The sequence below is a fragment of the Somniosus microcephalus genome, chromosome 4 (assembly GCF_052327205.1).
Source record: "Somniosus microcephalus isolate GS21.2 chromosome 4, FLI_Smic_1.0, whole genome shotgun sequence".
Lineage (NCBI taxonomy): Eukaryota > Metazoa > Chordata > Chondrichthyes > Squaliformes > Somniosidae > Somniosus > Somniosus microcephalus.
The window spans coordinates 174,151,975-174,179,850 of NC_140990.1; the positions used below are offsets into that span (position 1 = coordinate 174,151,975).

Genomic DNA, 27,876 nt, shown 5'->3' on the forward strand with positions numbered 1-27,876 from the left:
TCCACGATTGGTAGCTGTGCCTTCAGCTGCCTAGGCCCTAAGCTCTGGAATTCCCTCCCTAAGCCTCGCCGTTTCTCCTCTCCTTTAAGATGCCCCTCAAAACCGACCTCTTTGACCGAGCTTTTGCTCACTTGTCCCAATATCTCCTTATGTGGCTTGGTGTCAATTTCTGTCTGATAACGCTCCTGTGAAGCGCCTTGGGACATTTTACTACGTTACAGGCGCTGTATAAATGCAAGTTGCAGTCCGAGAGAGGTTGTGAAGGAGTAACGCACCTTATGTTTTGCAGTGTCCCAGTTGTGAACCAGTCGAGCAGGGATCAGAAACACATCGTCCACGTGACATGCTTGGCAATAGTACCAGCCACTGTAGGCGCACACCTTGGCATTCCCATAGGACAGTCCCACTGGTCTCTGACATCCTATTAAAAAAAATAGAATTCTTGGAATTGTAAATTAAAGAATGAAAGGAAGGAAATGCAGCAGCCAATTTGTGCAAAGCCAGGTCTCACAAACAGCAAGGTGATAATGACCAGATCATCTGCTTTTTTTTTTTTTTTAGTGATCTTGGTTGATGGCTAAATATTGGCCAGGATACCAGGGAGAACTACCCTGCTCTTCAAAATAGTGCCGTGGGATTTTTACATCCACGAGAGGGAGGTCGGGGCCTCAGTTTAACGTCTCCTCCAACAGTATTGCATTCCCTCAGTACTGCACTGGAGTGTCAGCCTAGATTTTGTGCTTGCGTCTCTGGAGTGGGGCTTGAATCCATGACCTCCTGACACAGTGGCAAGAGTGCTACCCATTGAGCCACGGCTAACACCAGATTAAAGATTAAATACCGAGGTTGTTGACTGTTTAGAGAGGTGACAAATGGGAGAATAGATTCTAAATATAGGGGAGTAAGTTAGAGAATATGATTTTTAACAAAAAAAAGTTACTGCACAATTGTAAGGAAATTACTTCTGCCCAGTTTCATCCACAGTCCTGTGAACACATTGTATGGGAGGAAATTTGCATCTTATTTCTCACAAAAGCCTTGGAAATTTGCAGACGCACATCATGGCGTTTTCAGCCATTTCATCGGTTTTGTAAAGGGAGGGATGTTGCTGCCGTTCACTTCCTATTTTGGGTGCCCAGCATCAATATCAAGCAACGAGTGTAGAGTTCACTCTACTGTGCCCCAGTGACGTGCTTCAGTCTCCCAAAATCAGAAGGGCGCTTTTTCCAATGCTCACACCAGTGGTCTCGCAGTGTTGTTGCCAACTAGCACCAAATTGGGGATGGTTTTGTGTTGTAGGCGAACGCCTATTGGGAACTGGATTGCAGCTGCCCATAGCTAATAGAAGAGCTCATCAGTCTACGTTGAGCTTCAACCCGGGTCCCAGAGGTGAAAGGTCACTGTGCCACCCAATGTCCCCACAATGATTGCAGCAGTAAGATATGCAACACTACATCAACTAGCCGCGCATCCCCTCACAGGGGGCCAATGCTGATAATCTCCTCTGTTGTCATTCCAATTTCAGTAATAGCGCCGCCAAATGCCAGCACCGGCAGTGCTTAAATGGAGTGGAAGTGCATATAACTGAGCATGTGCAGCAGAGCTCCACTGAGCCACTGCGAAGACAGCCTTGTGAAAGTGCAGCAAGACGGCGCTGGCAAAGAGGATTTCCAATCAATTTCACGCACTGCTGGAGAGCTGCCCAGTTCCAAAAGAATAAAGTTCAGCGAAACCCTCAGCAGAAAAAGAACCAAACACAGGCCCTTGCTCTTTCTTTACAGTGCAGTGATAACATTGACTAATGTTGGGATCTGATATTACAGACGCTGCCTGCCTCAGCCACAGGTGACCATTTGTCTTATATCTGATTGGACAGCGAGGGTCAGGTGACGACACACCCTGGGCTGTGCCACGGCCTAGCCCAATTCCGTCCTCGTGCAACACCTACATGTTTGCACTTTCCAATGTTCAGGAGCTGGAATCTGGGATGATTTTTTTCTTTGCCCTCAGCAGCCCAAAGACAGCAAGAGCAATCGCATGAGCCCCATTGATCGATTTCCTGTTTTAAATAGCACAAACTTAAAAGCAAAGGACCATCTCGCACATCCAGGCAAAGAACTGAATGATTGTGAAAATGCCTTCAGTAAAAACTACCTTACAAAATTATTATTTTCACTTCTGTTATCTATTGATGGTAATGGAAGTGTTTCAGTCTGTGTCAGGACACTAGTAAAGGAGCTACAATTGGCCTCAACATTGCATTGACCTGAAACATTAACTCGGTTTCTCTCTCCACAGATGCTGCCTGGCCTGCTGAGTATTTTCCAGCATTTTCTGTTTTTATTTCAGCATTGCTGAATTGGGAGAAGGAGGGGAAAAACACATCAGTAAGGGTTCCTGTCCCCTATTCATCTCCAGTAATCCCTCCTGGAAAGTGCGAGTGAGGGCAAGATGGGGCTCAGCTACGATGCCTCCCGAGAATGGGGGTGCTCCTGCTGCCCAGGAAGGGGGGAAAAAGAGTGGGAGAGCAATAGTGGTAGGGGATTCTATAGTAAGGGGAACAGATAGGCGTTTCTGTGGCCGTAGACGTGAATCCAGGATGGTTTGTTGCCTCCCTGGTGCCAGGGTCAAGGATGTCACTGAGCGGCTGCAGGGCATTCTGGAGGGGGAGGGTGAACAGCCAGTGGTCGTGGTCCACATTGGTACCAACGACATAGGTAAAAAGAGGGATGAGGTCCTGCAGCAAGAATTTAGGGAGCTAGGTGAAGGATTAAAGAGCAGGACCTCAAGGGTTGTAATCTCTGGATTACTCCCGGTGCCACGTGCTAGTGTGTATAGGAATAGGAAGATAGAACAGATGAATGCGTGGCTAAAGGGATGGTGCAGGGGGGAGGGCTTTAGTTTCCTGGATCAATGGGTCTGCTTCTGGGAAAGGTGGGACTTGTACAAGTCGGACGGTTTACACCTGAACCAGAGGGGAACCAATATCCTTGCGGGGAGGTTTGCTAGCACTGCTGGGGGGGGTTTAAACTAACTTGGCAGGGGGATGGGGTACAGAGTGGAGCTATAGTAGGGGGTGATTTACAGCCAAATACAGAGGGAAAAACAAGTCAGCTGGGAAGGCAGAGCAAATATGTGAAGGCAAAAGAGAATATGGCAGGGCTGGAAGGCATTTATTTTAATGCAAGGAGTCTTGCAAATAAGGTGGATGAACTGAAGTTGTTGTTGAACACATGGGAGTACGATATTGTTGCTATCACGGAGACATGGTTGAGGGAGGGTCAGGACTGGCAGCTCAATATTCCGGGGTATAGAATCTTCAGGCGAGACAGAGGGGGGTGTAAAAGGGGAGGGGGTGTTGCAATATTAATTAAGGAGTCAATTACTGCTGTAAGGAGGGATGATATATTAGCGGGTTCCTCTAATGAGGCCATATGGGTAGAACTTAAAAACAAAAAGGGGGCAAGCACTTTGCTGGGAGTGTACTATAGGCCCCCAAACAGTCAGGGGGAGATAGAGGAACAGATATATAGGCAAATCTCAGAAAAGTGCGAAAATAATAGGGTAATAATAGTGGGGGATTTCAACTTCCCCAATATAAATTGGGATAGTCAGAGTGTGAAAGGCTTAGAGGGTGCAAAATTCTTAAAGTGCATCCAGGAGAGCTTTTTGAGCCAACATGTAGAAAGTCCTACAAGAGAGGGGGCGGTACTGGACCTAATTCTGGGGAATGTAGCCGGGCAAGTGGTGGAAGTGTCAGTAGGAGAGCATTTTGGCGACAGTGACCATAATTCGGTGAGATTTAAGGTGGTCATGGAAAAAGACAAGGACGGCCCGGAAATAAGGGTTCTAAATTGGGGGAAGGCCGATTTTAATATGATAAGGCAGGATCTGGCCAAAGTGGACTGGGAGCAGCTACTTATAGGAAAATCCACATCAAAACAGTGGGAGACTTTCAGAAGGGAAATAGAGAGAGTACAACGCCAACATGTTCCTGTAAAGGTCAAGGGTGGGACCAACAAGCAAAGGGAACCTTGGATGACAAGGGATATACAAAAATGCACTAGAAATAAAAAGGGGGGCTTTTAGCAGTTACAAAAGACTAAAGACAGAAGAAGCCCTAGGAGTATAAAAAGTGCAGGGGCATACTTAAAAAAGAAATTAGGAGGGCGAGGAGGGGCCATGAAATAACACTGGCGAGCAAAATAAAGGAAAATCCTAAGATGTTTTATAAGTATATTAAGGGCAAGAGGATAACCAGGGAAAGGGTAGGGCCCATTAGGGACCAAAGTGGCAATCTGTGTGTAGAGCCAGATGATGTAGGCGGGGTTTTAAATGAATTTTTTGCATCTGTGTTCACTATGGAGAAAGACGATGCAGACATAGAAATCGGGCAAGGGGACTGTGACATACTTGAACATATTAGCATCGAGAGGGAGGAGGTGCTAGCGGTTTTAGCAGGCCAAAAAGTGGATAAATCCCCAGGCCCGGACGAGATGTATCCCAGGCTGCTGTGGGAGGCAAAGGAGGAGATTGCAGGGGCTCTGACACAAATTTTCAGAACCTCTCTGGCCACAGGGGGATGTACCAGAGGACTGGAGAACAGCTAACGTAGTACCATTATTCAAGAAGGGTAGCAGGGATAAACCAGGGAATTACAGGCCAGTGAGCCTAACATCTGTGGTAGGGAAATTATTGGAAAAAATTCTGAGGGACAAAATTAGTCTCCACTTGGAGAGGCAAGGATTAATCAGGGATAGTCAGCATGGCTTTGTCAAGGGTAAATCATGTCTGACCAATCTGATTGAATTTTTCGAGGGGGTGACTAGGTGTGTGGATGAGGGAAATGCTGTGGATGTGGTTTACATGGATTTCAGTAAAGCTTTTGACAAAGTCCCGCATAGGAGACTGGTCAAGAAGGTAAGAGCCCATGGGATCCAGGGTGCCTTGGCGCGTTGGATCCTAAACTGGCTGAGTGGCAGGAGGCAGAGGGTGATGGTCGAAGGTTGCTTTTGTGACTGGAAGCCTGTGTCCAGTGGGGTACCTCAGGGGTCGGTGCTGGGTCCCTTGTTGTTTGTGATCTACATAAATGATCTGGATGAGAATGTAGAAGGTATGATCAGTAAGTTCGCAGATGACACGAAAATTGGTGGGGTGGTAAATTGCGAGGAGGAAAGCCTCAGGCTACAGGACGATATAAACGGGTTGGTCAGATGGGCGGAAAAGTGGCAAAAAGAATTTAACCCTGAAAAGTGCGAGGTGATGCATTTTGGATGAACAAATAAGGCAAGGGAATACACAATGAGTGGTAGGACCCTAGGAAGTACAGAGGGTCAGAGGGACCTTGGTGTACATGTACATAGATCCCTGAAGGCAGCGGAACAGGTAGATAAGGTGGTTAAAAAGGCATATGGGATACTTGCCTTCATTAGCCGAGGCATAGAATATAAGAGCAGGGAGGTTATGATGGAGCTGTACAAAACGCTGGTAAGGCCACAGCTGGAGTACTGTGTGCAGTTCTGGTCGCCTCACTATAGGAAGGATGTGATTGCTTTGGAGAGGGTGCAGAGAAGATTCACCAGGATGTTACCTGGGATGGAGCGCCTCAGCTATGAAGAGAGGCTGGACAGGCTGGGGTTGTTTTCCTTGGAGCAAAGAAGGCTGAGGGGGGACCTGATTGAGGTGTACAAAATGATGAGGGGCATAGATAGGGTAGATAAAGGAGGAACTTTTCCCCTTAGTAGGGGGGTCAATAACAAGGGGGCATAGATTCAGGGTAAGGGGCAGGAGATTTAGAGGGGATTTGAGGAGGAACTTTTTCACCCAGAGGGTGGTTGGAATGTGGAACTCAATGCCTGAAAGGGTGGTAGAGGCAGGAACCCTCAACATTCAAGAAGCATTTGGATGAGCACTTGAAATGCCATTGCATACAAGGCTATGGACCAAATGCTGGAAAATGGGATTAGACTGGACAGGGATGGATGGGCGGCGCAGACACGATGGGCCGAAGGGCCTCTTTCTGTGCTGTAAAACTCTATGACTCTAATAGCACGACAACGCTCACCTTTAAGGCTCAGACATGAATAGTGGCCACTTGGGTGAGACACCAGAGGTGTCTGTGCAGTCATATGCCAAACATGCGGTTACCGCTTTCAGGAGGGGAGAAAAGTTCATGAAATAACGGAGGAAGCAAGCACAGCGGCGTGAGTATTTATCCGCCACATTCTTCCTTCAGCCTGAACATAGACCTCGAGGCCCTTCTCCCTTTATCAGTGTCTGTCATTCACTTCCTCAGCTCCTTAGTGCTTTGTGCTTTAGGTTAGTAAAACGCACCTGGATGGAATGCCTGTATGATGTGTGTACAGCATCGCCAGCCAGTGTCGTAAGGGATGACTGCACGTCCAAAGAACAAACCCCTCCCCCTCTTCAGCTGACTCAGTTTTGCCAGTGCAAACATAAGCAAGGCAAAAACACACGGCCGGCCGTTGTCACAGCAACTACGCAATAATAGATAAAACTAGGCCTTGATAAAGAAAGTGATAAGTCGGTGACAAAGCACTGCTGAAAGTAGATGCTAGAGATAGAGTTTAACAAACGGACAAAGATTTTGTGTCAGTAGCAAGCCAGAAGATCTCGGGTTCATGTCTAGGTCTGTGCCGAGTTAGCTGATTGCAGCTGTGACAGCAACTGGTGTGTCGCGACAGACTGGCCTCAGCTCCCCGCTCGATTACTGCCCCCGGGCTAGGAAGGGGGAAAAAGAAAACACACAGCCACACCTCCTGTTTTCGCTGCTACCCAGGGCCCTCTTGCTGGTAAATGGACGGTGGATGAGGACAGGGCTGTTCCCAGCTGTGCTAACCTTCATGGTTGAACAGCCAACAATGCTCACTCGTGAAGAATGGCTGCTTGGGTCGGGAGGGGGGTACTGGAAGGCCGCGGGAGAGCAGGGGTGCTAAATTGGTTCATAGTGGTTGGCACATCATGGAGTGCTGGGACATGAATCCGTACCTGCAATTTCACATATGGTGGGCTCAGAAAGCCCATCAATTAGCAAGTTGCTCTCCTCCTGGTGGCAGGTTTAAGGCCTACAGATTTCATAGAAGCATACAGCACAGGAGGCCGCCATTAGGCCTATCGTGCATGTGTCAGCTCTTTGAAAGAGCTATCCAATTAGTCCCATTCACCTGCTCTTTCTCCATAGCCCTGCATTTTTTCCTTTTCAAGTATTTGTTTAATTCCCTTTCGAAAGTTACTGTTGAATCTGCTTCCACCACCCTTTCAGGCAGTCTCTCTCTTAGGCAGTCCCTCGGAACCGAGAATGACTTGCTTCCACATTAAAAATGAGTTCTCAGGTGACTGATGAGTCCAATGCGGGACCTAACAGTCTCTGTCGCAGGTGGGGCAGACGGTGGCTGAAGGGGCGGGTGGGTGGGGTGCTTGGGTTGACGTGCGCTCCTTGCGCTCCTTGCACTTGGCTTCCGCTTGCTCCCGGCGAAGAAACTCGAGGTGTTCGGCGCCTTCTGTGATGCTCCTCCTCCACTTTGTGCGGTCTTGGGCCAGGAATTTCCAGGTGTCGGTGGGGATGTTGCACTTTTTCAAGGAGGCTTTGAGGGTGTCCTTGAAGCGTTTCCTCTGCCCACCTGGGGCTCTCTTGCCATGTCGGAGCTCCAAGTAGAGCGCTTGTTTCAGGAGCCTCGTATCGGGCATGCGGACGATGTGACCCGTCCATCGGAGCTGATCGAGCGTTGTCAAAGCTTCGATACTGGGGATGTTGGCCTGAGCGAGAACACGGACGTTGGTGTGCTTATCCTGCTAATGGATTTGCAGAATCTTGCGGAGGCAACGTTGGCGATACCTCTCCAGTGCTTCGAGGTGCCTGCTGTACATGGTCCATGTCCGAGGCATACAGCAGGGCGGGTATTACTACTGCTCTGTAGACCATGAGCTTAGTGCCGGGTTTGAGGTCCTGGTCTTCAAACACACTCTTCCTCAGGCGACCGAAGGCTGCACTGGCACACTGAAGGCGGTGTTGGACTTCGTCATCGACGTCTGCCCTTGTTGATAGTAGGCTCCCGAGGTATAGAAAGTGGTCCACGTTGTCCCAGGCCTTGTCGTGGATTTTGATAATCGGGGGTCAGCACTGTGTGGTGGGGGCAGGGTGGTAGAGGACCTTTGTCTTACGGATGTTTAGTGTAAGGCCTATGCTCTCGTACGCTTCGGTGAAGGTGTTGACGATGGTTTGGAGTTCGATCTCTGAGTGAGCGCAGACGCAAGCATCGTCTGCATACTGTAATTCGATGACAGAGGATGGGACGACCTTGGATCTGGACTGGAGGCGACGGAGGTTGAACAGTTTCCCGTTTGTTCTGTAAATTAGCTCCACTCCAGCGGGGAGCTTACTGAGGGTGAGATAGAGCATTGCAGCAAGGAAGATCGAGAAGAGCGTTGGTGTGATGACACAGCCTTGCTTGACCCTGGTCCGTACATGAATTGGGTCTGTGGTGGAACCGTTGATCAGGATCACGGCTTGCATATCGTCGTGAAGCAGGCGGAGGATGGTGGCAAACTTTTGAGGGCAGCCGAATTTGAGAACACTCCATAATCCCTCATGGTTGACCGTGTCGAAGGCCTTTGTGAGATCAAAGGCGGCCATGTACAGCGGTTGGTGCTGTTCCCTGCATTTCTCTTGTAATTGACACGCGGTGAAGATCATGTCCATTGTGCCCCTTAGTGGGCAGAATCCGCATTGCGACTCTGGGAGGAGCTCTTCCCAGATGCTCTTTCCAGTGCATTCCAGATCATAACTACTCGCTGCGTAACATAATTTCGCTTCATCTTCTGTCTGGTTCTTTTGCCAACTATCTTAAATCTGTCCCCTCTGAACTTTGCTGGAGCACAAAATCTAGGCTCACACTGCCAGTGCAGTACTGAGGGAGTGCTCCACTGTCGGGGGAGCGGTCTTTCGGATGAGACACTAAACTGAGACCTCTTCTGCCCTCTCAGGTGGATGTAAAAGATCCCATGGCATTGCTGTATGCCTCAGAGACATGGACCATGTACAGCAGGCACCTCAAAGCACTGGAGAGGTACCACCAACGCTGCCTCCGCAAGATCCTGCAAATCCATTGGCAGGATAGGCGCACCAACGTCAGTGTTCTTGCTCAGGCCAACATCCCCAGCATCGAAGCTTTGACCACGCTTGATCAGCTCTGATGGACGGGTCACATTGTCCGCATGCCCGATACGAGACTCCCAAAACAGACGCTCTACTCGGAGCTCCGGCACGGCAAGAGAGCCCCAGGTGGGCAGAGGAAGCGCTTCAAGGACACCCTCAAAGCCTCCTTGAAAAAGTGTAACATCCCCACCGACACCTGGGAATCCCTGGCCCAAGACCGCACAAAGTGGTGGAGAAGCATCCGGGAAGGCGCCGAACACCAAGTCTCTTCGCCGGGAGCAAGCGGAAGCCAAGCACAAACAGCAGAAGGAGCGCACGTCAACCCAAGCACCCCACCCACCCGCCCCTTCAACCACCGTCTGCCCCACCTGTGACAGAGACTGTAGGTCCCGCATTGGACTCATCAGTCACCCGAGAACTAATTTTTAATGTGGAAGCGAGTGATCCTCGGTTCCGAGGGACTGTTTAAGAACAGTAGCTACACTTCAAAAGTACTTAATTGGCTGTAAAGTACTTTGAGACGTCCAGAAGTCATGAAAGGTGCTATATAAATGCAAGTCTTTGTCTTCCACGAGTGAAAATCCATTTCCATGGAAGTTACCAATTAAAAACCCTGTTGATATTTGTTAGCTCCCCCTGGGTGTTCTCTGTGGGAACAGCAATGCAGTGGGACGCCAACATCTGGAGACAAAGAGCTGACAGACACACTTGCTTCACTTGACTTTAATCCCTTGAACGAGAAGTGCACCTTCCAATCTCCACAGAAAAAGCTCTTAAATCATAAAAAATGTGAAAGTACCCGTGCCACATCAATTAAAGAAATGGAACCACATTCAACGCACTCACTCCAGCAGTCAGCTTCCCCCATTTAACAGTTACCATTAGGTACGGGTGGGGGGAAACATTAACTTTGAAAATAGTTTGAAGTCTATGCAGGAAGAACAAAGGCTAAAAAAATGAATTACATCGAGTCTATAGCAGATGTGAGCATGGGATCACACATCCACCTATGGTCATGAAGCTCTGGTTGGCTAGAATATTATGGAAGTATGACTCGCAGCTTCTGGTAAGCAAAGTGTATCGTGAATAGAACACCAAGCTTGGAAACAATCCTTCTCCTTTATTGGGGAAGTGACACTGGAAATTATAAAGCCGCTTTTACATGAGGGCAGTGCACTGACAGCAGACATACAGCTCGTCCTCCGTTTCACACATTCCAAATTGGGAAACAAAGCATCGCACACCCACGGAATCTGTGGTCAGATTCACTCCTCTTGATCGGAGAAAGTTAACGCAAAGAGCCTTAGTATACCTCGATACACTCCGTCTTACTGACGTACAACACTCTGTATATATTATACACTGACACACTGAGTATAACACTGTATATATTACACACCGACAGTTACTGGGTGTTACTGGTATAACACTCTGCATATATTATACACTGACACACTGTTACTGGGCATAACATTCTGTATATATTATACACTGACACACTGGGTGTTACTGGGTATAACACTCTGTATATATAACACACTGGGTATAACACTGTATATATTATATACTGGCACACTGGGTATAACACTATATATTATACACTGACACACTGGGTGTTACTGGGTATAACACTATATATGATACACTGACACTAGATATAACTATATATTATATATTATACACTGACACACGGTGTTGCTGGATATATATATTTTTATTCGTGTTACGGAGATGCAATGCTCTTGTAAGTGTTTAATAGTTAAAATTACTAAAAGAATTATATTTAGATCATATAAGCTTCCATGCATAAATTCACATAATAAGTGAATGGAATTCTATCTGGCACACAGATTGTATATGCCATTATTGGAACTAAACTTGGAAATCACCAGCTGGAATGTGTTTATAACTATTATGGTCCTTATTCAATACAGATCACAATATAGCATATAACAGCCAGCAGCCAATTCCAGACGCTTGCTCATCAGCTATTCTAAAGTGACATTGTTCTTCGAGTGGATAGGAAATGGCCGCCCCACGATGCCTCAGGAATCCCCTGGTCACCACTTCACCTTTAGGGAGTTTTGGGATTGTTCAGCTTCGACTAACACAGATGTTGCAGGATTCCTTTTGATAAACGTGGGGCTCTACGTATTTCATCTCACGCGATCGAGGAGGCACATGTACTGGGTTTCAGTAGTGCCTGCTCTATTCAGCATTCTACCCCATGCATCACAGTACTTGAATAGCACGGATAAGTTTTTTTTTTGCTACCGCCATGTCTGAATTGCATTATACAGCTACTTATTTACATAGATCTTGGAAAGAGAGAGAGAAAAAATCACCACAAAAGGAAGTTGTTCCTTTGATGTTGCATTCAAAAGCAACGCGCGATGAGAAATGTATTCACTCTCGGCCACTAATTAGCCCCGTTTGTTACATGAATGGGAAGTCTTAGTACCTCACCAACAGGAAGACAGTCTACCTACAGTGAAGAGGCTGCCCAGAGAGTGTGCACTCCCTGCCCAGACCATACAGCCCTTTGTTATACTTCCCAGGGTCAGGGTTCGATTAGTGTTAAAGAATGGAACATTCAATTGGACTAAAAAATAAGGGAGTGGGAGGGGGTGGTGGGGGTAGAGAGAAGGAATTGGGACAAAGCTTTGTTCATTCAAAGCTTCATTTAGCAACACTGGCTTCAAAAGGAACATTTTTTAACCTTGCATCCTTCACAGTGACATCACTGGAAGGGAGAGTTGGCTTTCTCCCATCTCTATCTTTATAGCATCTCTCTATGGCTCTCTCAAAATAATGTTTAGCATCAATGAGAGTTCACAGGACCTACAAACTGATTTTTTTTTGGAGGGGGTGAGAGGGATTGAACGAAGGGCTAACAAAAGGGAAGATTGAAAATATTAAGGTCTCCTGTTTGTTGCCACTATAGAAAATTCCACTGTATTAAATTACCACCATTAAGTGCAATAGAATCCATATGAAGACAAATGACTTTCCATACACTCCCTCCATATATACTAGAGTCCCAATGGACCACGACACTTTACATTCCATTCCGTTACATACTGCTGAATTCCACTGGATACGAATCACTTTAGCAAGTATTATAGAATTCCAATGTATTCCAATGTCTGCCTCATCCATACTGTATAATTCCATCGACTTTAGCACTTATAGTATGCATCATAGAATACCAAACACTGATACACGGAGACACACACCTCCAAGTTGGATTGACATCCCAATACAACAGCTGACATCCTAATTCAATACAACATTGCCTGCAATTCCTGTGCCATGCGGGAACTCCAGGACACTTCACGTGTCCTGGATACCAACATGTGTAGGAAGTGCTTCCTGTTGCTCCAACTCAGGCTCAGGGTTCCGGAGCTTGAGGAGTGGCTGGAGTCACTGCAGGGCATACAGGAGGCTGAGAATTTCCAGGAGCGCATATTCCAGGAAGTGGTCACCTCGCCGCTGGAGTTCAGGAGGATAGTAAGTGGGTGGCCATCTGGCAGGGTAAGAAGAGGCAGGCGGTGCAGTAATCCTCCGGGAATGTGGCACACTCAAATTGGTTTTCAGCGCTGAATACCAGTGAGGGTGATGACACCTTAGGGGAGTGCAGTCTAGAGCACATCCATGGCACTGTGGGGCAAATGACTGCACAGGGGGGCACAGCAGAGTGTAGAAATGCAGTGGTCATCGGGAATTAGATTGACAGGTGTTTCTGCAACTGCTGACGCAAGTCCCATATGGTGTGCTGCCACCCTGGTGCCAGGGTAAAGGACATAACTGAAAGGGTGCAGAACATTTTGAGCTGGGGGGAAGGAACAGCCAGAATAGGAAGTAAAAAGGTTGAGGTCCTGCGGTCGGAGTTTCAGGAACTAGGGAGGGAGTTAAAAAGCAGGAACACAGAGGCAGAAATCTTTAGATTACTCCCAGTGGCACATGCTAGCGAGTATAGGTTAACACATGGCTGGAGAAATGGTGCAGGAGGGCATCAGACTCCTGGGGCATTGGGACGTGTTCCATCTCATCAGAGCTGGGATCAATCTCCTCGCGGGAAGGTTAACTAGTGCTGTGGGGGGAGAAACATAAGAAATAGGAGCAGGAGTGGGCTACTTGCCCCTCGAGCCTGCTCCGCCATTCAGTAAGATCGTGGCTGATCTTGGGCTCAAAGCCACTTCCCTGCCCGCTCCCCATAACCCTTCACTCCCTTATCTTGCAAAAATTTGTCTATCTCCAACTTAAATGTATTTAATGACCCAGCCTCCACAACTCTCTGGGGCAGAGAATTCCACAGATTTACAATCCTCAGAAGAAATTCCTCCTCATCTCAGTTCTAAAAGGGCAACCCTTTATTCTAAAACTGTGCCCCCGTGTTCTAGATTTCCCCACGAGGGGAAACGTCCTCTCTGCATCTACCTTGTCATGCCCCCTCAGTATCTTATATGTTTCGATAAGATCACCTCTCATTCTTCTAAATTCCAATGAGTATAGGTCCAGCCTGCTCAACCTTTCCTCATAAGTCAACACCCTCATCTCTGGAATTAACCTAGTGAATCGTCTCTGAACTGCCTCCAATGCAAGTATATCCTTCCTTAAATAAGGAGACCAAAACTGTACGCAGCACTCCGGGTGTGGTCTCACCAATACCCTGTACAGTTGTAGCAGGACTTCCCTGCTTTTATACTCCAACCCTTTTGAAATAAAGGCCAACATTCCATTTGCCTTTTTGATTACTTGCTATACCTGCATGCTAACTTTTTGTGTTTCATGCACAAGGACCCCCAGGTCCCTCTGAACTGTAGCATTTTGTAATCTCTACATTTAAATAATAGTTAGCTTTTTTATTTTTCTTGCCAAAGTGGATAACCTCGCAGTTTCCTGCATTATACTCCATCTGCCAAATGTTTGCCCACTCACTTAGCCTGTCTATATTCCTTTGCAGATTCTTTGAGTCCTCTGCACAACTTGCTTCCCCACCCATCATTGTATCATCCACAAACTTGGCTACATTACACTCGGTCCCTTCATTCAAACCATTAATGTAGATGTAACTAGTAGAATAGACAAAGAGGAACTGGTAGATGTGGTATATCTGGATTTTCAGAAGGCCTTCAATAAGGTCCCACACAAGAGGTTGGTGAACAAAATTAGGGCACATGGAATTGGGGGTAATATACTAGCATGGATTGTGAATTGGTTAACAGACAGAAAACAAAGAGTAGGGATAAACGGGTCTTTTTCAGGATGGCAGGCTGTGACTAGTGGGGTACCACAAGGATCGGTGTTTGGGCCCCAGCTATTCACAATCTGTATCAATGATTTGGATGAGGGGACCAAATGTAACATTTCCCAATTTGCTGATGATACAAAGCTAGGTGGCAGTGTCATTTGCGAAGAGGATGCGAAGAGGCTTCAATGGGATCTCGACAGGCTCAGTGAGTGGGCAAGAACATGGCAGATGGAATATAACGTGGATAAATGTGAAGTTATCCACTTTGGTAGAAAAAACAGAAAGGCAGAGTATTTCCTAAATGGTGAAAGATTGGGGAATGCAGATGCTCAAAGGGACCTGGGTGTCCTTGTACATGAGTCACTGAAAGTGAATGTGCAGGTGCAGCAAGCCATTAGGAAGGCAAATGGTATGCTGGCCTTCATTACAAGAGGATTTGAGTACAGGAGTAAATAAGTCTTACGCCAATTATATAGGGCCTTGGTGAGATCACACCTGGAGTACCGTGTACAATTTTGGTCTCCTTACCTAAAGGAAGGATATACTTGCCATAGAGGGAGTGCAACGAAGGTTCACGAGATTGATGCCAGGGATGGCGGGACTGTCGTATGAGAAGAGATTGAGTAAACTAGGCCTGTATTCTCCTGAATTCAGAAGAATGAGGGGGGAGCTCATTGAAGCGTACACAATTATTACAGGACTTGATAGGATAGATGCTGGGCGAATGTTTCCCTTAGCTGGGGAGTCTAGAACCAGGGGCCACAGCCTCAAGATAAAGGGTAGGCCATTCAGGACTGAGATGAGAAGAAATGTCTTCACACAGATGGTGGTGAATCTTTGGAATTCTCTACCCCAGAGGGCTGTGGAGGCTCAGTCATTGGGTATATTCAAAACAGAAGTCAATAGATTTCTGACTAGTAAGGGCATCAAGGGATATGACGATAGGACCACTGAATGGAGTTGAGGCAGATCAGCCATGACCTCATTGAATGGCGGAGCAGGCTCGAAGGGCCGAATGGCCTACTCCTGCTTCTTATGTACTTATTGTAAATAGTTGAGGTCCCAGCACCGATCCCTGTGGCACCCCACTAGTTACTGTTTGCCAACCGGATAATGACCCATTTATCCCGACTCTCTGCTTTGTTAGTTAGCCAATTCTCTATCCATGCGGATATATTACCCCCAATTCTGTGAGCTCTTATCTTATGGAGTAACCTTTTATGTGGCACCTTATCGAATGCCTTCTGGAAATCCAAATACACTACATCTACTAGTTCCCCTTTATCCATCCTGCTCATTACATCCTCAAAGAACTCTAATAATATTCTTGTGGAGGCAGAGGGCATGACTGAGGTACTAAATGAGTACTTTACATCTGTCTTCACCAGAGAAGAGGATGCTGCCAATGTAGCAGTAAAGGAGGAGAAGCAATATTAGACAGGATAAAAATTGATAAACAGGAGGTACTTAAAAGGCAGTCCTCAAAGTAGAAAGGTCACTTGGTCTGGTGGAATGCATCCTAGGTTACTTAGTGAAGTAAAGGTGGAAACTGCAGAGGCCACAATCTACCAATGCTCCTTGGATATGGGGATGGTCCCAGAGGACTGAAGGATTGCAAATGTTACACCCCTGTTTAAAAAAGCAGAGGGATAAACCCGGCAATTACAGGCCAGTCAGCCTAGCGTCGGTGGTGGGGGAACTTTGACACACAATAATCCGGGACAAATTAATTGGCATTTGTAAAAGTATGGGCTAATGAGTGAAAGTCAGCACCAATTTGTTAAAGGTAAATCGTGTTATGACTAACTTGATCGAGATCTTTGATGAAGTAATGGAGAGGGTTGATGAGGGCAGTGCGGTTGATGTTGGGTATATGGACTTTCAAAAGGCATTTGACAAAGTACCATATAATAGACTTGTTAGCAAAATTAAAGCCATGGGATTATAGGGACAGCGGCAGCATTGATACAAAATTGGCCACGGGAAAGAATGCAAAGAGTAGTGGTGAACGGTTGTTTTCAGACTGGAGGGAGGTACACAGTGGTGTTCCCCAGGGGTTGGTATTAGGACCACTGCTCTTTTTGATATATATTAATGACCTGGACGTGGGTATATAGGACATAATTTCAAGTTTGCAGATGAGACAAAACTTAATGTAGTAAACAAAGAGGATAGTAACAGACTTCAGGAGGACATAGATAGACTGGTGAAATGGGCAGACACGTGGCAGATAAAATTTAACACAGAAGTGTGAAGTGATACATTTTGGTAGAAAGAATGAGGAGAGGCAATATGAACTAAATGGTACAATTTTAAAGGGGGTGCAGGAACAGAGAGACCTGGGGATTCACATACACAAATCTTTGAAGGTGGCAGGACAAGTTGAGAAGGCTGTTAAAAAGACATATGGGATCCTTGGCTTTATTAATAGAGGAATAGAGTACAAAAGCAAGGAAGTTATGATAAACCTTTATAAAGCACTGGTTAGGCCTCAGCTGGAGAATTGTGTTCAATTCTGGGCCCAAACTTTAGAGAGGACATCAAGGCCAAGAGGGTGCAGAGGGGATTTACTAGAATGGTACCAGGGATGAAGGACTTCAGTTATGTGGCAGGCTGGATAAGCTGGGGTTGTTCTCCTTGGAGCAGAGAAGGTCAAGAGTTGATTTGATAGAGGTGTTCAAAATCATGAATGGTTTTGATAAGAGTAAATAAGGAGGAACGGTTCAGGCGACATGAGAAAACTTTTTTTTAACAAAGTGAGTTGTTCTGATCTGGAAAGGGTGGTGGAAACAGATTCAATAGTAACATTCTAAAGAGAATTGGATAAATAAAAAATACAGGGCTATGAGGAAAGAGCAGAGGAGTGTAACTAATTGAATAGCTCTACCAAAGAGCTGGCACAGGCATGATGGGCCGAATGGCCTTCTTCTATGCTGTACCATTCTACGTTGTATCATTCTATGATTCTAAAGGAGGTTCAAAGTCTGTTTGGCTCAGTTGGTAGCACTGCCTGCCTCAGAGTCATAAGGGTTGTGTGTTCAAGCCCCAGTGTAGGACTTAACCACATAGGCGGACACTCCAGTGCAGTGGTGAGGGAGTGCTGCATTGTTGGAGGTGCTGTCCTACAATGAGATGCCAAAGCAGGCCCCCACCCTGCCCATTTTGGTGGACAATAAAGATTCCACAGCAGTATCTGAAGAGGAGCAGGGAACTCGGTGTCCTGGTCAACACTCCTCTCTCAACCAACACAAAAAACTTTCATTCATCTCACTGCTTTTAGACTTGCATACATAGTATTTACAGCACCGAAACAGGCCATTTGGCCCAACAGGTCTATGCTTCACACGAGCTTCATCTAACCCCATCAACACATCCTTCTATTCCTTCTCCTTCAAGTGTTCCTCTTAAATTCGTCTATGCTAGCCACCTCAACTACTCCTTGTAGCAGCAAGTTCCATATTCTAACTACTCTCTGGGTAAAGAAGTTTCTCCTGAATTTATTAGTGACTATCTTATATTTATGGCCCCTAGTTCTGGTCTCCCCCCCGCCCCCCCAAAAGTGGAACCAGATTCTAAGTCTACCCTTTCAAACCCTTCTATAATCTTAAAGATCTCTATCCGATCATCAAATAATAACCCAATGATACAAGTTAATTAGCATGGGATTGTGCTTGGTGACTTTATCCAGGTGTATATAAAGAAAGACTTGTATTTATATAGCACCTTCCACAAACCTCAGAACATCTCAAAACATTTTACAGCCAATGAAATACTTTTGAAGTGTAGTCACAGTTGTAATGTAGGAAACACGGCAGCCAATGTGTCTATTAGTAATCAACTGAATTGATATGATTGAATAATATATAGGCAAAAAAAAGCCAGAGCCACTCTCTCAATGTGCAGTTGCTGTTATTTTGAAGGTGATCTCTTTCTCATGAGCGAAGAAATGCAGTATCAAGGGAGAACCCATAAAAAAAATGTGGACAAAAATACGCAGGTCTGATACCTGAGCTCACTGAATATGTACAGAACCCCGGCACAGGTCTGATACCTGAGCTCACTAAACACGTACAGAACCCAGCACAGATTGAAGTATCTGGAGCCGATTTGTGCGAGTCTTAGTGATGTCCTGCACCACAGGACTAGGCCCATCACCAAAAATTTTCAAGAAGAAAATTCCTCCAGCTTCACTTTTTGAATGCCCGAATGGAATGACTGCCTGAAATCACTCCAAAGTATCCCCTATTTCCGAATATATATTTTAAAATTCCTATCAATATCCATCTTCAGACTAGATCCTGCCTTTGATTGAAGGAGTTAAAATTGTTAGTGCAAATGAAAAAATAATTATCCAGCTCACCAAAAAAGCAACAAGGCTTATAGGAGAGCAGGTTACACAGTTGCGTGAGGAGTTATCCTATTTCAACATTGAGTTTTTAAATAATCAGACACATTCAAACGGATGGTGAAGAAGGGCATTTTAGTTTAGTTGAAGGACCATTTCCCTCTGATCAGCTGTCTCATTCTGTTACATGTGTGATGTACTTCCTCACCCCCAGCCCCCCATTCCCCTCTCTCCCTCTCCTGAAGTCACGGGGGAAAAATTCAGTATCTTAGCGCCTCCCGTTAGCGTTAACGGGGCGCTAGAGCATTATCGCTGGGACGAGGCGAATCCAACGCCGCCCCCTGTAGCGCTGCCACTAACAGTTATCACCAGGAGCCTTATCGCCAGGTGGAGCGTGCGACGTCAGTGGCTGTGTAATGCTCAATGACCACCCGATCTGCAAAATTGATTGTCGCCAACTACCTTAGCACCAGGAGGAAACAGCGACAGGGACAGGTGCCGTGAAGCAACAGGAAGCCGGCTCCAGGGACCTTTTTTAAAGGGATCATCAGTAATGAGTCGCAGCTGTAGGTTAGTGGAGTTTCAGTGCTTTCTTGTCAGTTTCACATACTGCAGTAGTCCCATTCTGTAATTTCAACATTATTTAGTATCAGGAGTGTTGTGGCAACTAAAAAGTAGCTACATTTATTCTTTAAAAAAAATCAAACTGTTACACTTGGTTACATTAATGGGGGCTGTACTGGCAGTCGACCTCGCCCTCCAGGATCTACAGCGGAGGGAGCAGAGGCAGCGAGAAAAACTAGAACATGTGGCCGGAGGGAGGAGGAGGGCCATCAGGGCTCTCAACAGGAGGCTTTACCCTCCGAGGGTATTCCGAGAGCACTTCTCTTACCTCCAATTAAGCGAGGAGCAGTGTATTAGAAGGCTCCTCTTCACCAAGGAGGTGGTCACAGAACTCTGCCACCTCCTGCAACCAGACCTTCGGCCTCAGATCAGGGCGACCACGGCTCTCTCAGTGGCAGTCAAGGTCACCGTCGCCCTCAATTTCTTCGCCAGCGGATCCTTCCAGTCTGCAACAGGAGACATAGCTAACATCTCACAGTTCGTCACCCATCGCTGCATCCGGAGGTCACTGAGGCTCTCTACAGTAGGAGAACAGACTACATTTCCTTCTCCATCACCAGAAAGAAGTAGGACGAGTGTGCATGTGGGCTTGCTAGGATAGCGGGATTCCCCATGGTGCAGGGCGCCGCTGACTGCACCCACGTGGTTTTGCGGGTACCGCATAACAATCCTGAGCTCTTCATAACCACAAAGGCTACCACTCAATAAATGTGCAGTTGGTGTGAGGCCAGCTAATCCTCAATGTCAATGCCCGCTATCCTGGCAGCAGTCACGATGCCTTCATTCTGCACCAACACTCTTCCAGCCACTATGTCAAGCTCGCGGCTGGTTGGTTGGAGACAAGGGCTATCCGCTCTCCACCTGGCTCATGACTTCCCTCCGCATCCCCCACACTCGTGCCCAGCAGTCATATAATGAGAGCTATGCTGCCACCAGGAACATCATCAAGCAGGCCATCGGCCTGCTGAAGCAACGGTTCCACTGCCTTGACCGCTCGGGAAGAGCCCTCCAGTACTCGGCTGAGCGGGTGTCCGATTTTGTGGTGGTCTGCTGCACACTCCACAACTTGGCCATCATGAGGGCCCAGCCCTTGCCACCAGGTGTGACCACCTCAGGAGGAGGAAGAGGGAGAGCAGGAGGAGGAAGACGAGGAAGACTAGGAGGAGGAACAGGAGCAAGGGAGAAGGCAGCCACTCAATTGGCCTTCCGGAAGGGCAGTCCAATGAATTAAACCCCAGACGCCCATCCCCATCATTCCATCCCTGTCGCAGGCCATATCACAGCACAAAGCTGAAATGAGACACCACAAAAGAATCCAAACTGAATTAATAAATTTATCAAAGATCAGTGAATACATATTTACAACAAGAATATTAACTATTCACCCTTGTGCAATCCCTTAGTGACTCTCGTTACTGTGCCTTTGCCTACTCTAGTGCTACTAACGAAGTGTTGGCCCAATCCCCATAAAGGCCCCGGTCAACGGTAGTAGACCCAACCATGATGGCAGCAGTCAGAGCTTGCGTGGCATCAAGCTGAGACTGCATGAGAGCAGTCTGAGATTGGATGCCACCAACCACAGACTGCATTACAGCACTAAGATGTTGCATCACTTCCGCCTGTGCTGCAATGGAAGTTGCCAGATCGCCCATCACACGCGGCATCAGGTCTGGGTCGCCATGGTCTCTCTGGGAGTCTACCATTCTTTGCAGACTGGAAATTACATAGGATATACGGCACGGAACAGGCCATTCGGCCCAACCAGTCCATGCCGGCATTTATGCTCCACTCGAGCCTCCTCCAGTCTTTCCTCATCTAAATCTATCAGCATAACCCTCTATATTCCCTTCTCTATCATATGCTTGTCTAGCCTCCCCTTAAATGCATCTAAAGTTTTTGCTTCAACCACTCCCTGTGGTAGTGAGTTCCACATTCTCACCACTCTTTGGGTAAAGAAATGATGGGCTCCATGGTGTGCGCAGAGCCTTGTGCAATGTTAGAGGCGGACTCCTCCACGCTCCTGATCATTGCCAAGAGGCAATCAGGCCCCCTTGCCATTGCACCCATCATCTCCATGTGCGTGCCCATCACCCTTCTTCTAAACGCCTCCCCATCGAGGTCCTCATCAGAGTCCTGTGCAGCAGAACTCTCGCGTGCGAACTTGCCCTCCAGGGAGCTGGCCTCCTGAGCTACCCTTTCCCCCTGGCCTTGCTGAAGATCACTCATCCCTGGTGCCTCACCCTGTGCAGATCCCACTACTATACTAGCCTTTAAAGTACGTGTAGTGCCAGTATCTGGGCTGGTGCCTGCGGGTGAGACATGCAGTGACAGTGTGTTCTTCCTCCTCCTCTTCTCACGCCTCACTCTCTATGACGCCCTCAGGTGCTTGCTCATTATCTGAAAGCATAAAGGCACAAGAGTTGGGTTAAGGTGAGGGGAGGGGGGCAGGAAGGGAGAAATGCATGCATACAGCATGATTAGCTGGAAAGTGCAATACGCTTGTGGGGTGAGAGGGAAGTGGGATGTGAGAAGAAGGAGCAGGGATGAACATACCCAAGGGGGTCAACATCACCAGTGCCCACGGCGCCCACCACCTGCTGCCCAATAATCTGCAGCACTCTATTTTCCAGCGCAGACAGTGGTTGGGTGTTGGCTTGTCCCTCCTGTTGTGAGCCACCTTGGCCTGCAAGAGAAAGGATAGTGAGGGAGTGTGTAGAGCAATGTGTTTGGGCGATGTGCCTGTCATAGTTGAATTGCTGTCATTGTATGCAAGGTGCGAGATGTGGGTGTGAGCATTGGTAGGTAGAGATTGTTGCTGGGTGAGTACTGGGGGTGTGGTGCTTTGAGCAGTGTTTGAAGGCTGTGGTTCAGATGGTGGTATGTATCATTTGTTGAAGCATTTACTCACCCTGACCACCGTAGTGAGGTTGTTAAATTTCTTCCTGCACCGTGTGGGGGTCCTGGGGACCACAGTGCTGCCCAAGACCTGCTGGGCTATCTCCCTCCACATGGTGCAGAAGACTAGCGGCAAGGGCCTCCTGCCGCTTGCCGGGTAGAGCACCGCCCTCCGTCTCTCCACAACGAACACCAACGCCTCCAATGCTTGATCACAGAATCTGCGGGCTCTCTCCCTGGGGCATGGATCTGCCATGAGTACAGCTGCTTCACTCCTCCGGCTCCTTCTCCTTGACCTGCTGCTGCTTGCTGAGACAGCTGCACAGCCAGCAATGCTGAGAATGAGGTTCTGCAGCATCAATGAACCTCCCCTTTAAGAACTGAAAAAAGCCTGTGGCAATCATGACTTGCAGTTAGACTGCACCCTTGTTTGTAACGCCTGGCACTAATTCTCCAACTTTTCTAATGATATCGCCCATTCCTGGGCTATAATAAATTTCTAGCCCATTGACTCTTGCTGGGGTACAGATCCACAGAAGCCAGCAAACCCCTCCCATATTGTCATCCATTCTTTATCTGTCCTTCAACAAATGGATGGTGAAGAGGGCAAGTTGCATAGACTAGGCTTGTATTCCCTGGAGTATAGAAGAGTAATGGGTTTTTGAATTGAGGTGTTTAAGATGATTAAGGAATTTGACAGGGTAGATAGGGAGTCCAGAACAAGGGGGTAAAACTTTAAAATTAGAGTAAGACCATTCAAGGGTGATGTCAGGAAGCACTTCTTCACAAAAAGAATAGTGGAAATCTGGAACTCTCTTCCCCGAAATAGCTGTTGAGGCTGGGGGTCAATTGAAAATTTCAAAACCGAGATTGGCAGATTTTTTGTTAGGTAAGGGTATTAAGGGCTATGGAACCAAGGCGGGTAGATGGAGTTAAGATACGGATCAGCCATGATCTGATTGAATGGCGGAACAGGCTTGAGGGGCTGAATGGCCTCCTGTTCCTATTAGTCACTTGAAACACTGGAGCATACAGGTAATAATTTTTTATAATGTAGCTCAGCAGCTTAATCAAACCAGCTTGACTAATTCAGTAAAAACACACACGTTAGCTTAATGCGCATGTTGCTTGCGAATGATGCTGCTAGTGGTCCCTCACTTCTCATCCCCAAATCCTGACAGGCCGATTCAACAGCGACACACACAAACAGCAGCAAAGCGCGCCAGCCCACATCCTGCCGCTCTACGTGTCTAATAGCATTTAAACGTCAATCAATTAGCTGCCAGGGACAGGGCCCACACATCTTCTATTACAATTTAAATCGCCTTTACTAAATAAATAACAGGCCTCGAGGTGCCGTTGCTGGGATTATATGTATTTAAAAAACAAAAGCTTTGCTGTCCATTGGCCGGGTAGGACCTCGCAGAGTGAGACAGGGTTATTACTGTAGCTTTAATGGTCTTTCTAGCACTTTCTTTTAATTTCCGCACTGTCGCTGCCACTTTCTGGCCTCAATTTGTCAAGCCGAACAATGCGGGATTTGTTTGGCCAGCAAGTTCTCAATTAGACATGGCTTTTGGCGTATTATTCACCATTCAGGCAAGGTACAATGGGAGTAATTACGGGAATCTGTACCAAGGGGCTGAGGAATTTGGAGTTTAAAAAAAAACTTGTTTTTTCTCCTTTCCCCCCACCCCCAAAAAACCCCACACAACGTAACTGGCTGTCTCTTTACTTAATCCATTGACAAAAGCGACAGGGCTGCTCGTCAATTGCCGCGAGGTCGGGTGATAAATAGACGCGGGGGCGAGTTGGGTGAATTCAGGCGACGACCTTGGGTCACCGGTGCTGCAATTACCTGCAGAGTCCTGTCAGGTGTGTGAAAGTAGGGAATGCACGAGCGATGTGAAAGGAAAATCAAATAGAAGGGAGAAAGCGTCAACTGTCAGGTCTACCATGAGCTTAACGCTTCCATCTTTGAGTGATCAACAGTTTGTTGTGAAACATTAATTCTTCGGTATTAAATATAACTAGCTGCATTGAGCGGTTGGTGCAGCTAACAGGCCCTCCATCTGTAGAGAAATTGCAGCAGAGTTTATAAAGAACTATGCTGATTAATCATTTTTTTTTGCTGCGTTTTACACTCCACAAGCTAGGAGGTGGCAATGCTAGGTAGGAATGGAACTCTTTTCCCTTCTACTTTCAAACTCCTTTCACTGACAAACCAAGGCCCATTGTGCGACACCAGGAAAGTATGTCAGCCGTGGCTCAGCGGTAGCGCTCTCATCTCGGAGTCAGAAGGTTGCGGGTTCAAGTCCCACTCTAGAGATTTGAGCATCCGGCCCGACACTCCAGTGCAGTACAGAGGGAGTGCTGCATGGTCTGTGGTGCCATCTTTCAGATGAGATGTTAAACCCCCTCAGCTGGATGTAAAAGTTTCCACGGCACTATTTTGAACAGCAGGGGAGTTCTCCCTGATGTCCTGGCCAATATTTATCAACCAACACCTAAAACCAGATTATCTGGTCATTATCACTCCAGAACCAGGGGTCACAGTCTAAGGATAAGGGGTAGGCCATTTAGGACAGAAATGAGGAGGAATTTCTTCACCCAGAGACTGGTGAACCTGTGGAATTCTCTACCACAGAAGGCAGTAGAAGCCAATTCATTAAATATATTCAAGAAGGAGTTGGATATATTTCTTAAGGCTAAAGGGATCCAGGGGTATGGGGAGAAAGCAGGTACCGGGTACTGAAATTGGATGATCAGCCATGATCGCATTGAATGGCGGAGCAGGCTCGAGGGGCCGGATGGCCTACTCCCGCTCCTATCTTCTATGTTGTTTGTGGGACCTTGCTGTGCACAATTTGGCTGTCGCGTTTCCTACATTGCAGTGACTACACTTCAAAATTCCTTCATTGGTTGTAAAACGCTTTGGGATGTCCCGAGGTTGTGAAAGGCGCTATATAAATGCAAGTCTTTTTTTAAAAAAGAGAGGCAACAAGGAAAAGCAGGAAGGTGATTAGAAATAGCTAATTTTTTAAAAATAGTTTTAAAGGTATGAAGATGTCCCAGTGTCCTGTTGACAAGAACTCCCAATTCAAGTGTAACAACGCGTAGAGGTCTCTCGGTTCTGTTCCGTCCCAACATGGAACATTAAGCCCAGCCTCCTCAAAGCAGCCCCTGCTGTACCAGACTGGTATTGCCAAAGCATACACCAGCCAGCCACCAGGCCGATATGAATGAGACTAACAAACTGCCGCTGAGCTATGGCCAGTTTTCGGCATTGGTTCCATGGCCACTAGGACCTGGATTAAGACTGCCCAGCCTCAGTTAACGCAGGATCCTCACAAATGGACAGAGATGAAACTTTCAGCCTGGGCTTGATTTGAATCCTGGTCACAAAAGGTGAAACAAAAGCTTAAACTTATTTGGCATTAAGTTCACCTCACCAATTAAACAGATTCTAACAAAGAATACAATATAAAGAAAAGATAAAGCAAATGGAACCAGCTTCATTATTATATTTTCACAAACAATGGGGAAAAAGGTGGTCATCACTGCTGACCTGAATTACCAAACAACTCTTCTCAATCAACCAGATGACGTGAGCACGGCCAAATGCTTGTAGCTCACAATTAGCACTACCTGCAGTCTGAACTCACACTTAGATCAGCATGCAGCTCATGGAGCTTGTTATTAAATTAGACCTTAGGGTGAGTTCATGATTCAGTCAGACCCCGGGGTGAGTTCCTGATCCCACAGACCCCGGAACGAGTTCCTGATCCCACAGACCCCGGAACGAGTTCCTGATCCCACAGACCCCAGGGTGAGTTCCTGATCCCACAGAACCCCCGGGTGAGTTCCTGATTCAGTCACACCCCAGGGTGAGTTCATGATTCGCAATTCACGATCATGAGCTCAGTTTCTTAGAACAGTAAGTTGTGGAACCAACCAGGGAACAGGTCATTTTAAATCTGATAATGTGTAATGAGACAGGATTAATTAATGATCTCATAGTAACGGATCCTCCAGGGAAGAGTGATCGTAACATGATAGAATTTCACATTCATTTGAGGGTGAGAAACTTTGGTCTGAAACTAGCGTCTTAAACTTAAATAAAGGCAATTACAAGGGTATGAAGACAGAGTTGGCTAAAGTGGACTGGGAAAATAGATTAAAAGCTAAGACGGTAGATAAGCAGTGGTAGACTTTTAAGGAGATATTTCATAACTCGCAGATATATTCCAGTTAGAAAGAAAGACTATGAGAAGGATGAACCATCCGTGGCTTACTAAGGAAGTTAAGAAGGGTATCAAATTGAAAGAAAAGGCATACAATGTTGCGAAGATTAGTGGTAGGCCAGAAGATTGGGAAATTTTTAGAAACTTGCAAAGGATGGCGGAGAAGCACTATTGGCGCGAATATATGAACTCATTTCTCTTATTTGGAAGGGGGAAGAGCATGCCAGGGGATCTCGGAGATGCCATAATCGTGACCATCTTCAAGAAAGGTGACAAGTACGATTGCAGTAATTACAGAGGAGTCTCCCTGCTGTCTGCCACAGGGAAAGTCATTGCAAGAATCCTCCTCAATCGCCTTATCCCAGTGGCTGAAGAGCTCCTCCCAGAGTCGCAATGCGGATTCCGCCCACTAAGGGGCACAATGGACATGATCTTCACCGCGCGTCAACTACAAGAGAAATGCAGGGAACAGCACCAACCGCTGTACATGGCCTTCTTTGACCTCACAAAGGCCTTCGACACCGTCAACCGTGAGGGATTATGGAGTGTCCTCCTCAAATTCGGCTGCCCTCAAAAGTTTATCATCCTCCGCCTGCTTCACGACGACATGCAAGCCGTGATCCTGACCAACGGATCCAACAGACCCAATTCACGTACGGACCAGGGTCAAGCAAGGCTGCGTCATCACACCAACGCTCTTCTCGATCTTCCTTGCTGCAATGCTCCATCTCATCCTCAGTGAGCTCAGCTACAGAACAAACGGGAAACTGTTCAACCTCCGTCGCCCCCAGTCCAGATCCAAGGTCGTCCAATCCTCGGTCATCGAATTACAGTATGCAGATGACGCTTGCCTCTGCGCACACTCGGAGGTCGAACTCCAAACCATCGTCAACACCTTCACCGAAGTGTACGAGAGCATGGGCTTTACACTAAACATCCATATGACAAAGGTCCTCTACCAACCTGCCCCCACCACACAGTACTGCCCCCCAATTACCAAAATCCATGACAAGGCCTTGGACAACATGGACCACTTTACATACCTTGGGAGTCTACTGTCAGTTCAACACCGCCTTCAGTGTGCCAGTGCAGCCTTCGGTTGCCCGAGGAAGAGAGTGCTTGAAGACCAGGACCTCAAACCTGGCACCAAGCTCATGGTCTACTTATGGTATGCTTCAGAGACATGGACCACGTACAGCAGGCACCTCAAAGCACTGAAGAGGTACCACCAACACTGCCTCTACAAGATCCTGCAAATCCATTGGCAGGATAGGCACACCAACGTCAGTGTTCTTGCTCAGGCCAACATCCCCAGCATCGAAGCTTTGACCATGATCGA

At 47.1% G+C, this 27,876-nt stretch overlaps 1 protein-coding gene across 2 annotated transcripts in view; it reads right to left on the reverse strand.

The window, feature by feature from the left end:
* The window catches only part of plekhm3 (pleckstrin homology domain containing M3), a 109,935-nt gene that overhangs the window by 55,925 nt on the left and 26,134 nt on the right, over positions 1–27,876 (reverse strand). For both annotated transcript variants that reach the window (XM_085985476.1, XM_085985477.1), the window contains exon 4: positions 276–421. In XM_085985476.1, coding sequence (XP_085841602.1) covers positions 276–421 — 146 coding nt within the window. The remainder of the gene's footprint in view (positions 1–275; positions 422–27,876) is intronic.